Source organism: Akebia trifoliata, chromosome 13 (genome assembly GCF_017979445.1).
Source record: "Akebia trifoliata isolate Shusen 1 chromosome 13, ASM1797944v1, whole genome shotgun sequence".
Lineage (NCBI taxonomy): Eukaryota > Viridiplantae > Streptophyta > Magnoliopsida > Ranunculales > Lardizabalaceae > Akebia > Akebia trifoliata.
Genome location: NC_141387.1, coordinates 24284791 through 24309119, shown reverse-complemented (window position 1 = coordinate 24309119; position 24329 = coordinate 24284791). Strand labels below are relative to the sequence as shown.

Sequence of the window (24329 nt, the reverse complement as noted above, 5' to 3'; positions counted from 1 at the left end):
AGCGAGAATTGAATATGAGACAATGACATTGGATGTAAAACCTTAAAGACTATGATTTTACCCTTGAGTATCAATTGAGAAAGGCGAATGTAGTTCTCGACGCGCTTAGTAGGAACACGATAGAACACATGATAGTTGCTTGAGTAAGGCATAAAAACAATATTTAAGACTTTGAGAAAAAGGAATAGAGAACACATTTATTTGGGCACATTAAAGATTGAAAATGAACTGATAGCACAAATTAAAGAATCTTAGAAAATAGATAAGGACATCCAAGAATACGAATCAAGAGCTAGGGATTTGATCGATCTAGATTGGTCGTAATAGTCAGATGAGGTTCTCAGATTCCAGGGCAAGAGGTGGATATAGCAGGACTCGCAATTGAGGTTCAATATACTAGGTGAGGTACACCGTTCCCGATATTTTATTCACCTAAGAGGTACGAAGATGTATAGAGATCTGCATAGAAATTTCTAGTTTTTGGGTATAAAAAAGGTTATCGTAGAATATATGAGTAGGTGCCTCATATGTTAGCAACAATAGAGGATAAACCTTCCTCTAAATAGATGAAAACCTAAATGAAATGTGTCGAAACCCACTCTCTGGTTTTTTCTGAGACAAAGAAAATAGAAGAGAAACTTATGCGAGACTTTCATGTTTGATACTTTTTTTATCGAATTTTTAACAATTGAATTATAGGTAGGATAATGGATCAAAGAATCGATAAAAAAAACTCAAAAAATTTGACGAAAAACCCAATTTTTGCGAATTCTGCTAGTTTTGGCAGTGCCACCACCACCTACAGCTGGCTAAACTGGGGTTGCCACCACCAGTTGTCGACAACACTATTTTTGACATCTTGAATTTCATGCATTTTTGAAATCATATTTCGACTAAATTTTCAATAGTTTACAATTAATTTGCTAAAAATGAATTTTTAAGTTTGAAAATGATTAGTATTAAAGAAATTACATTGTTTTGATAAACATCAAAAAAAGTAGTTTGTGTTCGAAAATGTTGAAAAATGTAAATATCAAAAAAATGAGAGAAACAGTAAAATGTTAAAGTCACACCCGAGGGGTGATGTCTGTATTTTACTTGGTTGTGTTGTGTGTGGGTTAATGAATGAATATCTAGGGGTAATTAATTATGGTTGCATGTTTATTTCATTTCTGTAGTGTGAGGCACAGTTTAATTTCAAAACTATTATTTAATTTAGGTCGATGGGCTACTATTACCTAGTAGGAAATTGGATATCCATTTTCAATTCTGTAATGTTAATTTTCTTTTTTTTTAAATAATATATATATATATATATAGCTATTTTGTAAGCTGTTAAAAAGTTTGTGAATACATGGAGGGATAGTCTATCATATAATCCGGAATGACGTGCTATCCTAGGATGTACGGTAGGGACAACCAAGCTTTTACGTGATATGAGATATGTATGAGTGTAGAGTCACAATTAGAATATGGGGTTATTCATTTCTATTTTTACCAATGAACTTATAATGTAAAGGTGGTGGTACACGAATGAGGATGTATAATGGGAATCACATGCACGTTTGATAGGCATAGACGAAGATGATTGATCAATGATCATTAACAATATAGAGTAGTCGAATGTTTTGACACATCAAAAAGAAACCCATTGTTTACAGTCACATCAAATGGTCAGCTTTTACTAGATAAAGGATCATCCAAGCATGGTAAGTTGTAGTGACTAGCCACAAAATTAGAAACTAAAAACCAATAAAGGATTAGAATATCATATCTCGACTAGGATCGATCCATTCGTAAAATCCCAACTCTTTAATTCTATTACTCCACAATTATGTATTATGTATCTACTGTTTTAATTTGAATTATAAAATGAAAAGTATCTTTACTATCTAAATTTTATCAAGTAAAATTATATAAAAAGAAAATATTATAATATGAGTACTGGTGATTGATATGATGTAAATTTTAACTATTTAGATGCTCATCCCTAGCTATATGTATTAGTTAATCATAGTTTATCTTGTAAAACTATGCATGTATTGAAATGATGGAGAATGCTTACTCGTTAATGCTAGGAGAAGTTATTAATGGGAATTGATTCTTCACCTACTGGGTAACCATTGTTACTCACCCTTTCTTTCATATTTATTGTAGTTATATAGCTTACATTTGTCGATATGGACGTGGAACCAGTGGGTGATGAGCATTTGGTTGGTTATATAGACAATCGGAGTCCTCTACCTGGTGAGCATTGGGGCTATATCAAGTCACATCAGTCCGTATAAGTTATAAATAGATTTTTGGTAGAGTTTTAGGTTCATGTTAGAGGGAGTGTATTTTTGTCAATCCTGTATATTGTTACACTTTTCACACTCTGATTTTATATTTCGTGTTCATTGTATATTTGGTTTCCGCTACTATTCTGTTCATTGATGTTTCGTATAAGGTTTAACGGGTAATAGTTGTGCCGTGGAATGCTAACTTAAACAGAGGAGTCCATGCTAAAGCCTTGGGGGTGCCACCTAGTACCTCGAGATCTGACATGGGGAATTGTATTAGCGTTGCGGGGAGCTACAGAATGGGTCAAGGAATAAGATTTTCTTACCAATATGAGTCGACCTAACAATCGTCTATTTTTTATGGATTGATTTAGGTGGTCTCATTACCTTTCGGGTTTTATGCACACATATTATAAGCATTTTGTTGATGTGCTTAACATTGAGTAGCTTTATCGGAGTCTTGACATGTTTTTAATTGTAAATTAGCCCGATACACAACTTAAGTCTCGGGATTGACAAAATGTTGAACTAACAATCTCCGCATTTATCAATTACGAGACAAAACCTAATCTAGACCAAATAAACAAAGAAACATTCCCAGAATGACCAACACACTTACACTCGACAGAATCCTACAAAAATGTTTAAATTTAAAACCTAAGATTTTAACAGCTTCGATCCCCCTTAGGTACTACTCTCATTGCTCCTCCTAAATGATTTATTTGTAGAATTCACTAGGAAAGTACACACAGGTGAAAACTATATTCTCTCCGTTTTTGTCAGAATTTGACAAAGAGTAATCAACCTAATGTTGATACAATATACCAATAAGCATAGGAGAATGAATAAACATACAAGCAATACGTATGACTATCAGAGTAAGATGCATAGCGAAAGCAAATAGAAACATGCAAAAAATAATATGGAATGATAAATGATACATAAAAAAATTTAACTAAATGAATTAGTTTTGTAATATGCATACGTGTGCAAAATAATGTGTCAATAAATGTTCAATGCACACATGACAATTTTAAAAGAATTCACTATAAAGAACAACTATATGAAAAATAAATATCCAAAATGATTTTACTATAGAAACAAGTCATAACATGCTAACAAGCTATTAAATATATACAAATCAGAACTTAGCAATTGTAGCATGATAAACGTGTGAATAATTTAAACTCTAAAAGTAGAGATCATTTACACGAGGCAGCTTAACAACACATGAATTGTGTCATGTGACCACGTTTAGCTATTATGCTCACCAAATAATTTAAATATGAGAAATATATGAAGAAGAATCAAGTTTAGGACCTTAAGAGGTGAACAAAACATGTGAGAAATTTTCTCTCTCTTCTCATGTTGTTACCAAGTACTACCGGTGGGGGACATTTTTGGGGAAAAAAACATTTTGAAATTTTTTTTATTATATATTTTTTTTTTATATAGATTCCAAAAATCAATTTCGTTTGCCCCAACTCTCTCTCAAGAATTTCTGAAAAATATTTTATAGATTGTGTCAATTTGAAAAAATTGAGAATCCAAGAGAGATAACATGTGTCAAAAATGAGCTGAAAATTTGATTGAACCTTGCAATAGAACTTAGATGGGGTCTATGAGCCCAAATATATCAATAAAATCAAGTTTTATGGTTGCTCAACTTTTGACGCAATTGGCCACAATGGCCAAAAGTGACATGGAAAATTTTCTTATAGGAAATTTTTCATCAAAAGATGTCAACCTCAAGTTTGAGTACAAAAACATTGAATGAGTTTTATTACTCAAAATTTTCTAATATTGACTCAAATTTGGTGGATCAATGGAGTTTCCTGGTAAACACCAACGTCCCGTCAATTTGTGATCGAAGAAAAAAAAAAGGCTTCAAATTCCTCAAATACACCAATAAAAGCAACAACAAATATTTTCTCACAAGATGTGCAAAACCCGAAAGTCAAAAATTGTTCAACATGTGTAAGTTTACTTGGGCAATTTTTTGATGGGAAATAGTGAGACTTCGTCATCCATAAGTGAACTTATTTTAAGAACAGTGAGAGGATACAAATATCCAAATTTATCAATAAATAACATAGTCTTGAAATAAGACAATTTTCTGGATGAAATGGCCATACTAACTCCAACAACGTGAAAATTCTGAAAATAAAACTCACTAAAATGAGGTCTAAACCTTAGATTTTACTAAAACAAACAAGGTATTGATTCAAAAATTCAAATTTACCAATTAAAACAATTTGTGAGTTATCGGACTTAAGAGTGAAGGTCTCTGATTGTCGTGTATTGAACACACTAGTGTGAGGATCTCCAATGATTTGACTAGGGGATAATCCTTAACTATTAGTGACTTTTTTGACACGAGAGATGGGGACAATGATGATGAAAGGATAAAAAATACTTCTTTTTCAATGTCGTCGAATCACTAGAACCTATGTCCTTTGTTTGTTGATCGTCAACCACAACATTTATGGACTTTTGAATGGGGTAGGTTCTCTGATTGATGACTCGATAAGGGCGACTATGAATATAACAACATATCACCTTGTCATTTCTCAAGTTAACCTTTCCCAGGCTTTCATGGACTCTAACGAGTATAACATTTGATGTTGGACATCTTGAAATACATAATGCTGAAAAATAAATTATTTCACATTTTATCGGTTGTTAATCAGTCTTGCTCTAAGGTATACAAAATAATAAGGTATCAGACAATGTTTACAACTTTGGTTGACAAATCTTATTATGAAGCATAACGAGTCATTTCCTTTAGAATAAAATTGATTATCCTAGTAACTCCATAATACTAAGGGATCTTTTGAGATGAGAATTTCTATCGGATCCTATGATTATCACAGAATTCAATGAATTGATTATTCTCAAACTCTCCACCATAATCACTTTAGATCCATCTAATGACGAACTTTATTTCTGTTTAAAATTGATTAATAATTTTCTTGAACTCATCAAATGTATCCAGTTTGTCCTTCAAGAATGCAACCTAACATAAATTAGAATGGTCATCAACCACTACTAGAAAATGTCTCTTACCTCTTAGAATTTGAATTCTTGTTGGATCCACAAGATCTATGTAAAGTAGTGTTAGAGGATTTGAGGTAGCTAGAGTTTTTATCTTCTTGTGAGTATTTCAAACTGGTTTACCAATCAGGCACTTCTCATAGATATCTTTAACTTTATTGCCCAACTTGGGCAACCTTTTGACTAATGTTTTTTGAAGCATGTCTAGGCAGGTTCTTATAGTGAACATGGTCAAGATGTTGAAGCCACAATTGAACCTCGTCAACTTGAACCATATTACTCACACACAAAATGGTGATTTTTTCAATGTCTTTAATGATATAACAGTCATCAAATCCGTGAAGACTTTTCATAATACATTTCCAATTAATTTATGAGATCTCACTAAATAACAAAAAGGAGTTTGACTAGTAAATTGAAGGATTTTCTGATAAGAATAAAAAATAACTCTGAAACGGATTTGGATCGATCTATGGATAAGAGAAATAGGTAAGGGGTTAGATTATAGATTTTAGAAGGTGTTAGGTATTGAACCCGCCTGATCAAAATGATCAATCTCTACTGCCATCCAAAACTATCCTATGGTCAACAGACAAAAACTAGTGTCAAGCTTAAGTCCAATCATCATCAATTTATGCCACATTTTCTAAATGGATCCTACGACTAAAATTTTTCTAAATATTATATGATTCCTTGAATTTTACATAAAAAGGGAAAAAATCATAATTTCTGTAGACACTCCAATTTGAACGAGCCCTCACTCGAAAGGGCCCAAAAATAATTGGTTTTTAATAAACTTGGCCAACAGGTCTTGAAGGCCCAAATCATTAAAATTCGACATTTTGATCGAATCAGGGCCCCTAAGACCCTTAAGGATCTAACGGGCCCACAGGAAAAGACTCGACATGCTCCCATCTACCCCGCTCCACTCAAAGCATCGACTTTTCGACAAAATTGGCCAACGGACTTCAAAAGCCCAAATCACTAAAAATTGTCGTTTTAATCGAACCGAGACCCCTAAGATCACCCAATGGTCTAAGGGACCCATCAAAGGGATAGGACCCACCCTGTGCTTTCCCAAACTTCACCGCTCCACGCTTGCATCCGAAAAATACCAAATTCTCCAACGGGCCTAAAAAGCCCGATTCGCCAACACGTTGCATTTTAATCGATCTAATAATTTCTAAAAAATTCTAAAAAAATAAAAAATGAAAAAATGTGAGACTTAGGATACCTACCATTCATCTACCCTCCACCGCTCCACCTCTGAATCCACAAACAGCCTAAACCCATTCAAAGCCCACAAGCCCTCAACTCTTTCTTAAAATAATTTCTCACCTTACCCTCAACCTAAAATCGATCCCATATCACCTAAACTCTAAAATGAACCTACCCTCGAAAATCCAACTCAAAACAAATCCCATCCAAGTCAAAATAACCTACAACCCTCCTAAACCCAAGCCCAACACCTCAAAGCCTATAAAATCCTACCCATATCCAATTCATTATCCAACCACAACCCTAACCCATCAACCACTACCCACATTAACCAATCACAATCTTCACATCAAAAAATGACACATGTCATTATCTTTATTCACCTTCCTCATCTAATCACCTACCCCCATCATCACTCTCTAAATAATTCATCTAAATCACATCACTTCTCTCCAAAATCACCTCAACCCATACCCTAACCTAACCTACCCTATCTCCATTCTCTAACATCAACAACCACCCACACCACAACCCATACCTTACACACCCTAATCGTTTATCATTCTCTAACACCATTAACCACCCACATCACAACCCATATCTTTACCCATCACCTTCCTTAAAACATTCCAATAAAATCACCTTAACTCATACCCCCGTCATCATCAACCAACTAACCCATACCCTTTTCTTTAATCAAACAACTACCATCACCAATCAACACACCCCATCACCTCCCTCTCTCATCATATTTTGCCACATGTTTTCATCCTCTTAACCCTCCCAAAAACCAATCTACCAACCTCTTACATAATCCATCCCCCTAAATCTACACACCTCACCTCTTCAACCAACCTAACACTCATTCTCTAAACAACCCTCTTACATCCCCATTCCTCCCATCAACCATCACTCATTTCACCCTATCAAACACTCTATCCAAATGGATTTTGATCAAAACCTCACCCATTTTCATTCATTACAAAATTATCTTCAATCCCACTCCAAATTTCATACCCCCATATTTAAAAAGGAATGTCACTACCCATCCTCCTAACCTTTCACCCCATTATACCCCTAAGTACCCCCAAACATCTATAAATACCCCCCTCTTCTTCCCAAAAAGTGGTTACCCACTATCACTAAGAAAAATCTTACCAATTCTTTCTCACTAATCCTCCCCAAGTCTCACCCAAAAAAAATCACATACTACACTCATCTCCCTCATCATCTCTTCTATACTACTTCAATCATATAAGAGTTGTATTTTCTTAACTCACGAAGGACTCAAGAGAAATCAAGAAGAAGAAAATAAGATCAAGGATACAAGGTGGGTGCAACAAATACCCCCCCTCTCTCTCTATCCTCTCTTCCTCCCTCTCCTATTATCCCCCTCTTCTCTTCATCTTATTTTTAGGATATGTGGTCCTCAAGGCTAAGGATCATCTCTATCAATGAGATGATCCTATGATCGAGCCGAAAGCAAACCCCTATCTAGGGTATAAATGCACGATAGGTGGCACTCTCTTTTTCCAATTTTTTATTATCAAATGATCGAGTTCTTTGAGGTTACCGTCACTTGGCGGGGAAAAAAGGGTGCCTAACACCTTTCCTTTTCTCTAACCAAGCCACTTACCCCGAATCTCAAGGTATGATTAGTTCCTATCCATTGAGAGTTACTAAAAAATCAAAAATGTACATCGGGTGACCATTCACACCCATTTACAACATGAATGGTGGTGACTCCAATTTTTAATAGATGTGGCCATCGTAATGACAAAATTCACGTATCTACAATTTCATCACATGTTCTAAAATTCACGTGGCAATATATTTCAATTAAAGAACCAACAAATACAAATATTTTCCAAATCGATCAAAAAATTTTAAATTTGAAATATATTCCTTATATATGAATAATTTTTAGATTAATGGCATCATATGCAAAAAAATATTCGAACAAGTGAAACCAACGCACGTGTAAAAGTTTTGAATCCAAACTACCAACTTGGTAAAATACGAATCAATAAAAAATGTTGTCAAATTGGTAGGATACGTAAACGATTTGAATCAAGAATATTATTAAATCAAGAATTTATAAATGCACATGAACTTTCTAAATTGAAAATCATCAACATTAGCAAAATTACCAAATCAATAAAAATTTGAATTTGTACGAATCTTCCAAATTGAAAAGCATTGATTTTAGTCAGATTACCAAATTAGTAAAAGTAGGAATTTGTGTGAATTTCCCAATTAGAAAACATTGATTTTAACAAGATTACCAAATCAGTAAAAATAGGTTCATGAAATAACCATAAGCGTGGTAATCTAGAGTTAAAAATAAGAAAGACTATTCATGAAATAATCATCGAATAAAAAAAATAAAGAAGCAAGAAGAAAACCAAAATAAAGAGCTAAAAAAATTATCTTATCGTTACGATAGAATGATGGTTGGGTGTAATCCCTCATACACCATTCAAGAGAGTGTTGTTGTAGGAGAGCAAAAAAAAAAACATTGTTAGCTTGGGACGTTGTGAAAAGAAATGAGAGAAGATATAGGTGGTCAATTTGTTTGGGATGTGGTGAAGAGAGAGGAAAGAAAATATAGGTGGCGATTTGTTTGGGATGTGGAGAAAAGAGAGGGGAGAATCGTGATGAGTGGGGAATGCGTCAAGAGAGAGAAAAAATGTTAGGGGTCCTCCAAAATGTGGAGAACCCTCATTTTTATAAAAAAAAATTATTTGTTTTTTTTTTTTTACTTTCTAATTCTTTTTATTTTTCACAGTTTTTTGTAGAACAAGGTGGGTATTGATCCCGTGTTATTCGGACTTCAGTAGTCCTCTATGGATCGGTTGAGTTTTATTTTAATTTTCAATTTGATTAGACGATTAAGATTAAAATTTAAACTTTGGTTTGATTTGATCGTTCGATTTATGCTATTAAGATTTTAATGCTCGATTTGATTGGTTGATTTAGTTTATTTGATTGGTGGATTTAAATTAAATTTGAATATCGGTTGGTTAAGAAAAAAATTTAATTTGATTGGTTGATTTAGTTTATTTGATTGGTGGATTTAAATTAAATTTGAATATCATTGGTTAAGAAAAAATTTTAATTTGATTGGTTGATTTCAAGATTTTAATTTGGTTTCGATTGTTATTTTTTTTATTCTATTGGTTGATCAACGTTGGTTGCTTTAAAATTTCAACTTGGTCATTTAGTTGAAATTAAAATTTTCGATTTTCCTAAGTGTGAATTTTCTAGATTTTTTATGCATGTAAATTTGTTGATAATTTATTTTTTATCACATTTTCCTAAGAATCAAGGTCTTTAGGTAAAAGTCGATATTAAAGTGTATTTCGATCATTTTTATGATTTCTCCTAAATTTCTTCATTTCTCTCAATTTGATTTACATTAGACTGGAAATCATATTCTGAAGGTAATGAAGCTACTTTCAATACTTTCCAGAGGTATGAGATTCATGAGGGGTATTTTCTTTATTTTGTTAATTTTTATAAATTTTATAAATTTTGGTATGAGGTTTCTTTCAGTCCCAACGTGATTATTTTTAAGTCTCGAGGTCATATTTTTCTAATGTTGCAAAGTTTTTAGATTATTGAAACGTATAGAAAATCTAAGTGTCTGTTCTTTACAGAAGCCAGTTTCAGCTCCAGAAGCTGGCTTCTGGAAGAAGTAGAAGTCCAGAGCGTGAAAAGCCATATTCGGCAGAAGCTTGTTCGTTACAGAAGCACAGAAGCCAAAAAAACATGTTCGTTTTATAGCTTTTTATTGCTGGATTCTGGTAAAATGACCAAAATACCCTTAATATTGATAATGCACAAAAAATAATCAGAATACAATAAATATATAATTATACTAATATATATATAATCAATCAATTTATATTAAAAAATGATTAAAATAATTATTTTCAATTTAAATAAATATATAAATTTTATGATTTTATCAAAATTTCGGCAACACCTCCTCTTAAAAATGGACATATGAAATTTTCCTGATAAAGAAAATACTTGCATAATACACAATTTAATATCCACATAACATTCCATATATAATCTGACATTCACATAACATCCTATATACAATCCAACATCCACATAACATCACATACATAATCCGACATCCACATAATATCCCATACACATTAACATTCAAATAAATACACATTAACATTCAATCATGGATACATGGTATGGAGGCATAAACGGTATACATGGATGGATGACCATGATGCCCTTATGCTTTGAAAATATGATCACTCGAGACCCAATATTAGGTCAGACCAATCATGGATACAAACATACATGAGATCATATATTGAAAAAATCATAATCCACCATTGTCAACCATGTCATATAAGGAAATCTACTTCTACATGATCAAATTGCAAGAATTACACAAATGAAACCTGAGAAATTAATCTAAATGCATGCATGGATATCTTCATTATGAAAGAAATTTGAGGGAAGGAAGTTAAAGTTGAAAATTTTAGAAGGCAAGTAGATGTAAATGAAACTGGGTTTGTTGGGTGATCCCTCACAGTAGGCTCAGCACATCAGGTCTTGAATAGTTATTGAATTAAAATTAGTATTCCAGTTTATAAATTTATCATGAAATTTTCTTTAAACAAGCCATGAGATGTATTGACATTGCATTTGTTGTTTGTTTTTCATTGTTAATTAAATAGAGAAAATATCCTTTTTGGTAAGTTTAAATAACGATCCATTTTTGATTGATGAAGGGAGTGTAGAATATAAAATAACAAAGAACGAAATGGTTCAATGAACACAAGACAATGATAATGGATTTCGAGCACTGATGTTTGCAAAAGAGATGCTAATCACATTATAAGACTTACTTAAGCATTGAATTATTTCCGAATTGGTAACAATCCGAAATAAAAAGAACTCATCAAGTCGATTTACAGAAAAAATCAGTAATAAAAAAAACAAATTAAACAAATTATCAAAAACAAAAAAAAAAACAAATTAAACAAATTATCAAAAAAAAAAAAAAAAATAAATTAAAAATCAATACCTTTCTTGTTCGTTAATGGCGGAAAGCAAACGATGAGATCTGCCGTTACAGAAGAGGTCGTCAGTAATAAGACAAGATTTTCCGTCAACCGTTAGGGCTTTTGTTCGGTTAGTTGTGAGGAAAAGATGAGAGAGAGAGGGAAGAGATCTCTGCGACAAGGAAGGATGGTCGATCGTCGACAGTCGAACATTCGATCGAAATTGCTGGAGAAGATGAGAAACGTAAAGTGTTTCTCGATTCTTGTAACGTGAGGGACAGACGAGATAAGGGAGAAGGGTTGACAGTCGATCGGGTTGAAGGAGACGACTGAGAGAAGCGAGAAGGGTAACAGTCGATCGATTGGGTTGAAGGAGACAAGCTGAGAGAGAAAATCGAAAGAATTTAGGTTATAACTTGGTTTGTAAATTTAATTAAAGGTGAGGGGTATTTCAGTAATTTTACTTCAATCGTTTTTCGGTAAAAACTTCGCGCAAGAGCCAAACGGAGAAGCCGGCATGGAGGGACTCTTCAAAAGAGTCATTTTTTGGCTTTTTAAAAAATTTATGAAATTTAAAAAGCTGAATCGAACGTGTATCAGCTGGCTTTTTAGGCTTAAAAGCCAAAAAAGTTCAAAAAGCCGGCTTCGAAAGCCCAAACGAACAGGGCCTAAGTGTACTCGCTTGATAAATCGAGTGTAAGGTGTAGCGATCCTAAACGTGCATAAACTTCTATGTCAAATCGTAATGAATGAAAGAAATGAAAAGACTAGAAGTAAGAAAAATTGGGAGTTTTCAAGTTCATTGTGTTCATCATTAGAAATCCACCACAACCAAGTAACAAATTTTTTAATTAGGCATATGCAAAAATGAAAATTTCCCTCTTTGACAGAAAGTGGAAGCAAACTAGATAGTAAATTTACATTGGTAGATAGTGCGACATTTGGATGTCAAAGTTAATAATATCTTATTTTGCAGCCTAATTCAATAATTTTTCTAGGGGTCCAGATCTCTAAGGGTAAAGTTCTCCTGAGACTCAAAGGTATTAGATCCTTGAGTGTGACCTTTCACTAACGGAAGATGTTAGATCTTCGGATTTTGAGAATTCTCCCTGACTTATGCAAAAATTCATATGTGTGCAATGGTGTAATGCTATGGAGTATTCCATCGGATCATTGAGAATAAACTCTCATCGATTAAAAAAGTATGAGATCCTAGATATCTTCTCTCACTAATAATAATGATTCAAATTGAAGTGCACCTACGCAATAAAAGCAATCATATGACATGAAACTATTGTAAAGTTGAACAACGAGGTAATTGGAGTCTTAAATTTTTTGGAATCAGTTGATGTAAAAGATTCATTAAATCCTATTTGAAATTCTTTTTTAAAGTTCGAAAAGTTTGAGTCTTGTTTATCAGACTTGAGCTTATATGAATCATATTTCTTGAGCAAGGATTTGTAGGAACTTGTTAAAATCATACTGAACTCATATTCTATGGTTCACAAAGTTGGAGTCTTGTTTCTCGAACTCAAATTTATGAGAATCATGCTTATCAAGCTTGGATTTGTGGGAACTTATTAAAATCCTATTTTAACTCATATTCTATGATTCAAAAAGTTGGAGTCTCGTTTCTCGGACTCAAACTTACTAGAGCCACACTTCTCGAGTTGAGATTTGTAGGAACTTATTAAAATTCTACTTTAACTCATATTCTATGATTCAAAAAATTGGAGTCTTGTTTCTCAGACTCGAACTTATAGGAGTCACACTTCTTAGGCTTGGGTTTGCAAGAACTTATTAAAATCCTATTTTAACTCATATTCTATGATTTAAAAAGTTGGAGTCTCGTTTCTCAGACTCGAACTTATTGGAACCACACTCCTCGAGCTGAGGTTTGTAGGAACTTATTAAAATCTTATTTTAACTCATATTTTATGATTTAAAAAATTGAAATTTTTTTCTTAGACTCGAACTTACTGGAACCATGCTTCTCGGGTTGAGATTTGTAAGAACTTATTAAAATCCTATTTTAACTCATATTCTATGATTCAAAAAGTTAGAGTCTCGTTTCTCGGACTCGAACTTATTGGAGCCACACTCCTCGAGCTGAGGTTTGTAGGAACTTATTAAAATCTTATTTTAACTCATATTTTATGATTTAAAAAATTGAAATTTTTTTCTTAGACTCGAACTTACTGGAACCATGCTTCTCGAGTTGAGATTTGTAAAAACTTATTAAAATTCTACTTTAACTCATATTCTATGATTTAAAAAGTTGGAATCTCATTAAAAAAACTCGAACTTACAAGAACCACGATTCTCAGGCTTAGGTTAGTTAGAGCCTCAATATTTTAAGACTCAAATATTGAGAGATTGGGCCTTTATTGACTTATCATGCATCTTGATTCATAATTATCTTGGGCTTCATTAGACTTTTAAACTTCTGAGTTAGATTTTTCTTTTTGATCATGTGATTAAAAATGAAAACTTTGAAATCACAGTGATTCTAAAAAATACCTCTAGTTTCAAGGTTGGCTTCTAACTAGATCTTGACTAGGAAATTGATGGAATTGATTGCATTTGAAAAAAAGGACAAGAAACTATAGACTTCGATAAATGACAGACAGAAGAACCAACATTCCTTTAAATTTTCAAGACTCTTAAGATTATCATACATGCGATAAGTAATTGGTCATTTTCTTTTCGAATTTCTTTTGAGAAATGTTTGAGCTAGACTTACATTGTGTAAAATGGAATGTTTAAAATCCGAAATGTTGGATAAACATACACCAATAGTTTCAACATGTCTTGTGTAGAATAGCCACAAGACAAAATAACTATGACAAAGAAATAGATAAGTTTCCTTCTAGTAGCATTAAGTTTAACATCTTCAACCAGATATATTAGAGTTGAGGGTCTTAACTCAGATTACATGGGTTGCCTCCCAAGTGGCACTAAGTTTAACATATTCATCTGGACTTATGAAAAGGGGTGATCTCTAAGAATCTTTTTGTCACCAAATTTTACAGATAAAACAATTGATTTTTCATCACAGATGTTCCTCATACAGATTTATATTGTTCGAATGGTGTGAAAATCATGTCGTAATACTCCCAACATCCTACTTATGTCTCTCTATGTTAAAGAATTTGCCTCATTGAGAAATTGTTGAACTTTCATATTTCTTATGATGATGAAATTTATAGGACTGATATGGTCCTCACAATTTTACTAAATTATTAGTTGGAGGGGACACAAGCTTTGAACTATTTTAATAATTTTTAGAAGTTCTATTCTTGTTAGGGATTAGAATCTTAGGAGTTGGTGTATTTAGAATTGCTCCTCATATAAATTACTCCACGTTTTCTCTAAGACAAGATTGTCTTTTGAGAATGGATCGATAGTTAACTAGAAATGAATTCTATCTCCCTTGAGAGGTAGTTCCAAAGATTGGTTTGCTAAAATTATTTTTTTTAGGAGCGAATCACTTTCTTCATCATGTAATGGGATAGTTTATTGCCCTAATTGTATTTTCATCATTTCTATGATTGGGACTGTAATCTGATCGATATCTAATTGAGCTTCCATGGAAAGTGCAACTAGCCTTCCGATTTAATTCTATGAAATCAAGATCAGTTAGTTGAATATCCAAGTTGGAGGCAGTGCATAATGCATAAGCAAAGGCACTCTTAAATCACCTTCATTTCTTGAATATACTGAGTTTATTCCTAAAAAGGGCAAGATTGTCCTAGTCATTAAAAATTATCAAAATCAAGCTTCTAGGCCTTATAGTCGAATCTAATTAATTTTATTAATTTAATTTGGCAACTAATAAATTAATTTTCTTAATTAAAAAAAAAGAATTGGTAATCACTTACAATCCTCATCTTATTGGGCCCATCCTTAGAAGAAGGATGTTATTTACTAATAAAATATCCAATGTGTGCAAATTGGAAAGTAACAAACACAGGCAAGGACTAACCCCTAGCAAAGGAGCGCATGAGTATTGAAAATTTACCTCCCATACTAGATAGGGGAAGACGGGTTGAGTTGACTTAGGCCATCAACTCCAGATTTGGTGTGCGAACCTAATTAGCCGTTGTTTCCCTCTCTCATTGCTCGTTAGCTCTGGAAATTTATGATGATAGTTATGAGTTCTTTATTGATCTCGTTGCCACTACAAGGAACAGGATTCGTAATCCAACCCTGTTATACAGCAAGGTGACTAACTCCATTTTAGATTTCAAAATTTCTCTAGATTTCTAAAAATTGAGTCAAGTTAAAACTACATTTCAAATGGATTCAAAGCAAAAGAGACTTCAAATTCAACAAAAAATATTCTTAGTGTGTAAAAGCATTTCTTAAGGTTTGGATCTCAAAGTTGATGGATAGAAAATCATTTTCAATGGTAAAAATCAATTTTATAATCAGATTTGATGAAATTCATAGCTAAACTTAAATTCTAATGGTGAAAGTTCTAAATTATCAACAAAAACTCAAAATTTATCGATGAAAATGAAGATAATGTACATTATATCCTGAAGTTAATCTCACCTTCTTAAATTAGATGGATTTCTAGAGATTTTATCGACTTCCTTCCCTCACCTCCTTGTTGATTGAATCAAGTTTTAGCTACAACAAATCTTCACTATAATGGGAAGATCTCACTCTTTCTATCTATAGGTTTTCTCCGAAAGAAAATTGTAAAATATATTCAATTCCTAAAATAATTGTCTCTCCCCTATATTTATAGAAGTCATAGGGGGAGAAATCTTACATGTTTAGTCTTTATTGAAATAGTAAAAATGTAATTATTACGCAGTCTCTAAAAATAGTCATACGTTATAATGAATAAGTTCTGGGAACTCGATGTCTTGATTGCTTATCAAATAAGGTCTTCTTTTGATAATAAATGGCCTTCAATCTTATTTTGTGAAATCGAATATGATTGAGTTCTTTATATTTGATATTGACTCGCTCAACTATTTCAGAAGTTCAAAAAATCTCTTATTCTTTTACAAATGAAACCTTCCTCTCTTAACTGAGAAGTATGATGGATCATTCCTATGAGTCTTAACATCTTTGTCGATGGTTTTAACTGCATCATTTTTTTGATAATCTTTGACTTTTTACCTTGATCTATCTTGGAGCAATATGTTTTAATGAAAGGCAACGTGGTGATTATACTTAACATATCCTCATAAGATCATGCGAGAACACTGCTGATTTCCTAAGTAAGTTTATTATTTTTTCCTATTCCTCTGAGAATAATGTAGTACCAATTTTTACTTTTTGAGTGTACTCTTTAATTCTAATATTCATCAAATTTGATTAGTAAACGCTAAACCATTCTTCATGTTAGATTTTATGTCAAACTCCTTATTACGTGCATGATGATCAAAATACTTATTTATTTTATTGGAATTAAAAACATAGACTGACAAACTTGACTAAAGCTCAAAAATTAAAAAAGCCTAACATAATCGAAATTACTAACTAAATTTAAAGACTGATACAACTAAACTAAAACTAAAAGGAAACTCAAGGATGCATAACTACAAAGTGCGGTGGTCAGACATAATCTTGGAATCTATGCCACTTTGGATATCTTCACAATGGATGACTTGAGTTCGTTTTTTTTTATTACCTCTTCATGTTTTGATTCAAGCCCATTGCTTCAATAATCTCTTTGTCTTCCAATTTCATCACTGACTTAGGATAGATGGACTCATTCTGGTATAGTACGGATAGACCATTAAGATCGATCGAGTGAATGAAGGAAATTGAATCAATTGATTCAAGTTTGGATAGGGATATTAGGTTCAAAACAAGAGGAGGTTGATTTTGAAAATTAAGCAAATGATTAGTTTTAATATTGGGCACGGTAAGAACTGATTATGATGATTTTTCCTTGCTCAATAAAGTCTTGAATAGCATGACGAAAAGTAATACACTTATCAAGAAGCCTGGTCAAGCATCTGATAGAATTCACCGAATTACCCATTATCCAGGTTTGAAGAGAGAAGATTAGATAAAGACTTAGGTTGTAATAGTGTCAATAATCCTCTTTTCATCAATTTAAAAAAAAAACGATAGTAAGGGACATTCCAAGATTAGAGAATTGTCTCCTAGGCTTGGCTTGTGAAGATTGTGTAGTTTGAGAAGCTAGTGCAAAAAAGGTATTGGTCACTTGTAAGAAATTGGCACTGAGTTTAAAATTTTTAAGTTTTGACTTAAACGGGTACCAAAGAGACCCAAAGAGTAGGCATCCTCAACTTGATTTTCAACCTCAAGAAGAAACTGAAAAAATGGGAAGGTACTTAGGCATCAAGTACTTGGCATGATTTTGAGTAAGATTCTTGAAAATGATCTTGACTTGTTCCTTCTCTTGAGGTCGATCCCACAATTGAGCAACTTTAACTCTCCATCGAATAATGAACTCAGTGAAAGTTTCCTCAAACTTCTACTTGGTTGTTTCTAATATCTTCTTGTGAATTCAATGTCCGTGTTGAATGAATATCAATCAATAAACTCCTTCATCAATCCTTACACGAAATGAGTCCAATGACATGAGCCAATGTAAGACAGATCTTGTAAGAGTTCTTCGAAAAAGTTGAATCATCTGTTCCTCACTTAGTCCTTGAGATTGCATAATGCCGACATAGACTTTCAAGCGGGTCTTAGGACATCCAATCCCGTCAAACTTATCCATGTCTGGCATTGTGAATTTCTCTAGTAGATGGATAGTAGGGTACATCATTGCCCCTAATCCAAAGGCAAGATCATCAGGGTCATTGATATTCTTCAAGGTTGTTTCAACCTAAGTTATTTGGTGGGCTAAGATAGGGTCGATAGGTAATTGATCATCTTCTTGGTCTTTAATGAGGTCAAACACAACATGAGGTTCTATAACTTTATCTTTTGCTCCTTTTATTCTTCAGGTCCTTAATTTGTGATTGAATGAAGTCAATAATTTGGGCTTGAAAGGATTCCAAAATTTGACAGAGCGTTGCTTCGTCCATGGTGGTTGTTCTTTCTTATGGCAAGGGTTAACTACTTAGATTTGACTACGGTACTCTAGCAAGACGATTCCTTTAACAGACCCAAAATGGCATCGACGGTGATTTAAAACGTCTAAATGCAATTATTACCCCATCGAAGTAAACCAAAATTAACCGTTAATTTTGAAAGCTTGACTCTTAACCACATGATTAAAATTTTGATATAAATTAGTCCAAGTGCAATAGCAAACATCGAATCCAAATGCACTATAAATCTATGGTGACCATAAGGGCGAGAATGGTTAGTCACAGGTCTACCCTTGGTTGAAGTTGAACCTTTGGTCAAACAAATTAGTTTGACCATATGATCAAAATCTTCTTTGCACAAATTAGGTTGAATTTTTTAACATAAAACCAATTGGTCCAACTTGTTTAGTATAATCGATTAAATTTTTTTGCCAATTGGGCTAACTGGTTTAATTGATTCACATATTTTTTTTCACCTATTGAGTTTATTGGGTCAAACCGGGATTGCAATGATAATTTTGATATATAATAATAATAATTTTGGCACCCCAACTTTTACTTATGACACCCCAATTTTCAAAATTATTTCTCAAAACCTAATTAAAGATTCAAACATTACACAAGTTTGGTAGAAGTTATTACTTCAACTTTACACAGCTTTATAACCCATTAAAACAAATTTATTAATTCTTTATAATTAGGATTAGTCCCAAATAAAATCCTAAATCTAACAAATAGAAGTCTGTGCGTGCGAGAGTTTCTATTGGCACCCTAACTTTTACTTGTTCTTAACCATAGATTTTTTTTTTTTAATTTTAATTGGGGTGTAAAAGTTTGGGTGCCAATAGCAACTCTCCAAAAATAAATTATTAAGAACAATGACATTGTCATTTCATTATGTTATGAATAAACACGATATGTGATTATTATAAGGTGTAATTTCACACTTATACGACTATTCGTAACATCATGGTAGTGTAACATCACAACCCTAAAAAATATTTCATTAAGGTTCACGCAATTGGTAAAGTCTATGATTATGAATTATGATTTTTGATCGATCTGCATTCAATTCCTGCAATTTCCGAGTTACCAATCTCATTAGAAACAGGATTACACGGTGGTAACACCAAAAATGCAAAAAATATAAGGAAAGTGCTAGCTTGCCAAGTTGGATAAAGTCCTGAGTGCTGGGTTCAAAACCAACCAGTAACCCATTTACCCATGAAAATGAAAAAAGTTCTACTTAAACCGCTCTTTTACTTTTGGGCAATCAAATGAGATGCATTGTTGATCAATACAAGTTTTCTGGGGCTGGCTGCTTTTATAGTGTGATGATTTGTGAGCCTTAGTAGTTTTGCTCCTTGCTTTCATGACCTTTGTTTTGATTGATGCTTGCCACTGCTCAAGGGATTCTTTATCGAGTTTTCCCAACCCCATGACTTTTGCTCTTGTTCCATCTTCTAGCCCATGGACTGATATTCAGTTACCGCTCTCCTTATCCTACACATTAAGATAAAATAAAAATTAGGAGATAGTCGCTGGAATAATGCTTAGGAAAATTATAGGTAAAGAGTCTCTCTCCAACATATACTGAAATTTATACATAGAATTTGTCCACTCAGGCTTCTACTAGCTTTGAGTAGGAGGAAAATCATCGGTGGTAAACTGAAAAATAAGAATCTTCTTATGAAAAAATATGGGGAATAGCTTTTAGTGAGGCAAGTTCTTCCCTATCACTGGAAAGATGCCCATAGCTTTGCTGGGCCAAAGAGTGTCAAGTTGTTCTATTCTACGGTGGGCAAAGACCCCTGAAGCCAAGCCAGAGAAACACTAGATTCAGTTTTAGCAAACTATTTTACTCTATTAAGCCTCCAGTAATTCTCCACGAAATTTGAATCAGTTGAACAATTTCAAGAAATGGTTACAATAACTGGTGATAAACAAATAATCGATACTAAATTCTCAAACCAAAAGATGGCAATTGCAGAAATAAAAGAAGAGAGATGCTATTGGCATGCCAACTTTTACTTATTACACTCAATTCAAAATAAAGAAAATAAGTGAATAATTGAGAATAAGTAAAAGTTGGGGTGTCGATAAATGCTCTCTCATTTTTTTTGGCTAGATTTTTATTTTTTGGGTTTAGATGTTTTTGATACGTAGGTTTAGAATTTTATATGAACCAAATCATAGTTGTATACTGAAATTGTTTGAACAAGTGTCTAATGTTTTGTAATGTTGAGATTATAATTTGAGCCAAACCTTTATAATGTTTGAAGAGTGTGTTTTAATTGTTAATTGGGGTGTAATAAATAATGAGAGCTGCTATTGACACCCCAAGTTCTTAAAATGTTTTCACACACCAATTAAAGATTAACATATATACTATTCAAACATTACAAAGGTTTGGCCCAAATTATTTTCTCAACATTACAAAACCTTATAAATCTCGTTCAAACAGTTTCAGTTGTTTACAATTATGATTAGACCGGAATCTAGCCCCACTAAAAATAAAAGCTTCTACTGGCACACCAACTTTTACTTATTCTCAACCATTCACTTATTTTCTTTATTTTTAATTGGGGTGTAATAAGTAAAAGTTGGGGTGCCAATAGTAGCTTTCTAAAAGAAATATGGAGAAGAAAAATAAAAAACTTGGTAGGGAAATAATTAGTTATACGTTTGAAGTAAAATACAGTACCTGGTACGGGCCTTAAGACGATAAAGCTAGGACTAGGAGCTCTGCCAGCAATTAATTAACATTAGGATGAAAATAAGTGGACTAGTTCCATTGAGGCCATTTAACTGATCCTTCCTTTCCCTTATTCGTATTTGATGGGCCAACATTGTCGTTGGAATTGTGCCATATCATCTCCATCTGCAAGAGAGCAATAAAAACCGTCAAAAACAAATTCAAGTTTTTCATTGGCATTTGCCAATAACAGAAGTAGAAAATAAAAATTAAAGGTTTGAGTAAGACAAAATAGGAACAAAACTCTAAATGGCCATAGATATTGACATTTATGGGTCCTTTTCATAATTTAACTTATTTTATTATGGTCGTATACCTATAGCTTATACTTTATTTTTATTTTATTTTGACTCCAAACAGTAGTTTACCCACAATATGACAAAATTCAAGGAATCCAGGGGTGTTATATTTACCTCACCCACGATCACCCTATCACCTTCTTTGACCCCGAGTTTGATAAGAGACTTGTTCACGCCACATGCCTCCAAAACATGTTGGAACCGTCTTAGAGATTCTGCATACCTGTTCAAAAGGATTGCAATTATGAATACTGAACGTGCTAATCAACATAAGGGAGAAAGGAATATGACAAAATAGAATAAAATAAAATAAATATTCAGAGAAGTCTCAGAATTGTGTATAAAATAAACCACCAAAAGCATGAAACACAAATTCAAGTCAAAAACCATAATATTCATTTTGAATTAAACACCATCTTTGTGGCTAGAATTAATCAATAAATAAATTCCTTGTTTCATTCGGAGTTGGAAACAAGAATCTTCTTCCATGGTTCTTCTATAAAACAAAGTGATGTTATGAAAATTCAGAGCAGTCTTAAGAGTTGTGTTTAAACTAAACAACCTAACATGTGAAGCACAATAACCAGTCAATTCAAATCCAAAGCCAGAGTATGCATATTAAAGTAAAAGTAAACATCATCTATGTGGTTAAAACCAATCACTAAACAAACCCCTCTCCATTTGAAGTAGCAATCAAGAACCTTGTGCCATGATTCTTCACTATCTAGGCCCATAGCTTCTATATTAGAGTGGTTGCCTTTGGACATTTCTTACTACACTTCCACCCTTTCCAGACTTCTCATCTTTGCGAAGTCTTTAACCCGCATCAAAACACTCCTTTGTGGTAGTGTCTGGAAACCTTTTTTTGTTTTTTTCGGATAAGCAGGAATCTGGAAACTTGGAGGCACTCTTACAATTTTCGATGGTAGACTGAACTATGTTTTTTGGATCAAGTTGAAGGCGCCCTTAAAAATGACCGAAGGGTGTGGAACAATAACAATTTCGGTTGGGTGGAGGATATACAAGCTATGAAAAAAAGAGGAAGAAGTAGGTCAACATCTACAGAAAAAAAGGAGAGTCAAGGCAGGATGCAGAAATAATGACTTAAGAAAGGAAATAAAACTATTAAGTTTCATAGAATTGGAAACACAATGAGAAGTGATAACAAATCCTAGCACTCTTTCTTTCTTTTCCCTTTTTTTGGATAGGTATGTCCTAGATCTTGATTGTCGGTAATCTTGTGGACGATGAAGAACATATTAGGAATTTGGTTGTGGAGTTAAATTAGAGCCTCTATAAGGAATAGTAGAGTCAAAATCCACAATCAATGATTTTGTCTATGATAGGTTGTGCCCCATTAATAGACTTCTCATTTTGAAAGTCAATTCGATGAAGAAGAAATTTGAGAACCAATAACTTGTTTAGGGAGTTTGGTGATGAACCTCTTCTATGAAAGATGGAGTTTTAGGGTGAAGATTTCATGATGTTGGTCGACCAACTATTACTATGATTTTGAAAAAAGAAAGTGAGATCTTTTAAATACATTAGGTGCATTAGTTTCATGGGATTTTTACAAGATTATTTCCAAGGCCTAGGCCTTGAAGCTAAAGGAGGCGATGGTCATAGTAATTTCTTCATTTCAAGGGACATTTGTGAAGGGCGAACAATTTCTAGATGTCATCTTCATTGCAAATTAGGAGTGGCAATTCTTAACACAATCTGCAAACACGACTCAAAAACAACACGAAATTAGAGGGTTTGAGTTTTTTGAAAGAGTAGCATAGTCATTTTACTATGCCTATGTATCTGCAAGTCTTTTCTTTTTTAATTATTGTTAAGGGGTATTTCTGTTCCCTCTAAAACTTTATTACTATGAATAAGAGAGTCCCTAGAGTCGTGAGAATTAATTCATGATCTCCCTTTTCTGTATTCTTCATTTCTTTGTTCTCTCTTTTCTCCCTTTTGTTTCCTTAACCTAGATTCCTATATGATTTTTCCACTTGGCATTAGAGGTAATATTTCAGCTTTCTACTTCAGAATATTATATATGTGTGGGACATAATATGGTGACCTGGAGAAGTAAGAAACAATCTGTAATTGCAAGTTTCTATTACAAAAGCAGAGTTCTAAGCTATGCACACAGGGTATGTGGACTCTTTTGGGTTCAAATGCTGCTAGTAGTGATGGGTTTGCCTACCTAAGGGCCTATGAGATTACACTTTGACAACAAGTCAGTGATCAATATTGCCTATAATCCAGAACAACATGATAGAACCAAACATATTGAGGTAGATTGTCATTTTATTTAAGAGAAGTTTAAGTATGGAGATATTTGTACTCATTTTGTGAAGACTAGAGACCAATTAGCTAATATTCACCAAAGGGGTTTGGTAGTTGACAATGTTGTAGTATTGTCAACAAGTTGGGTATGTGTAATATCTACACACCATCTTGTGGGGGAGTATAAAATATCTCATGTTATAATGATATTCTAAGTAATAGTAGTATTACTGTAATTAGTTCATAACTTGATAGATATATAATATAATAGTTGTAAAGAGGGATTTGACTCTCAGGCCCATTTTATTCCCAATTCTTCTTCTTCTTTTCCTTCATACCCAAAACAACAACTGGTACTACGAAGAATTTAA

The 24329-nt window shown here is 33.1% G+C and overlaps 1 protein-coding gene across 2 annotated transcripts in view; it reads right to left on the bottom strand.

Moving 5' to 3' along the window:
* Nucleotides 1-19645: 19645 nt before the first annotated feature.
* Nucleotides 19646-24329, bottom strand: part of EMB269 (GTP1/OBG family protein) — a 36770-nt gene continuing 32086 nt past the window's right edge. Inside the window, exons 5-7 of one of the 2 annotated variants that reach the window (XM_086421063.1) lie at nucleotides 21793-21901; nucleotides 21329-21505; nucleotides 19646-20127 (exon numbers count right to left, since the gene is read on the bottom strand). In XM_086421063.1, the coding sequence (XP_086277189.1) occupies nucleotides 21410-21505; nucleotides 21793-21901 (205 nt within the window). In that variant the 3' untranslated portion in view covers nucleotides 19646-20127; nucleotides 21329-21409. Of the gene's footprint in view, nucleotides 20128-20156; nucleotides 20436-21328; nucleotides 21506-21792; nucleotides 21902-24329 lie in introns of those variants that run through there. The other variant, XM_086421064.1, reaches the window with a different exon arrangement.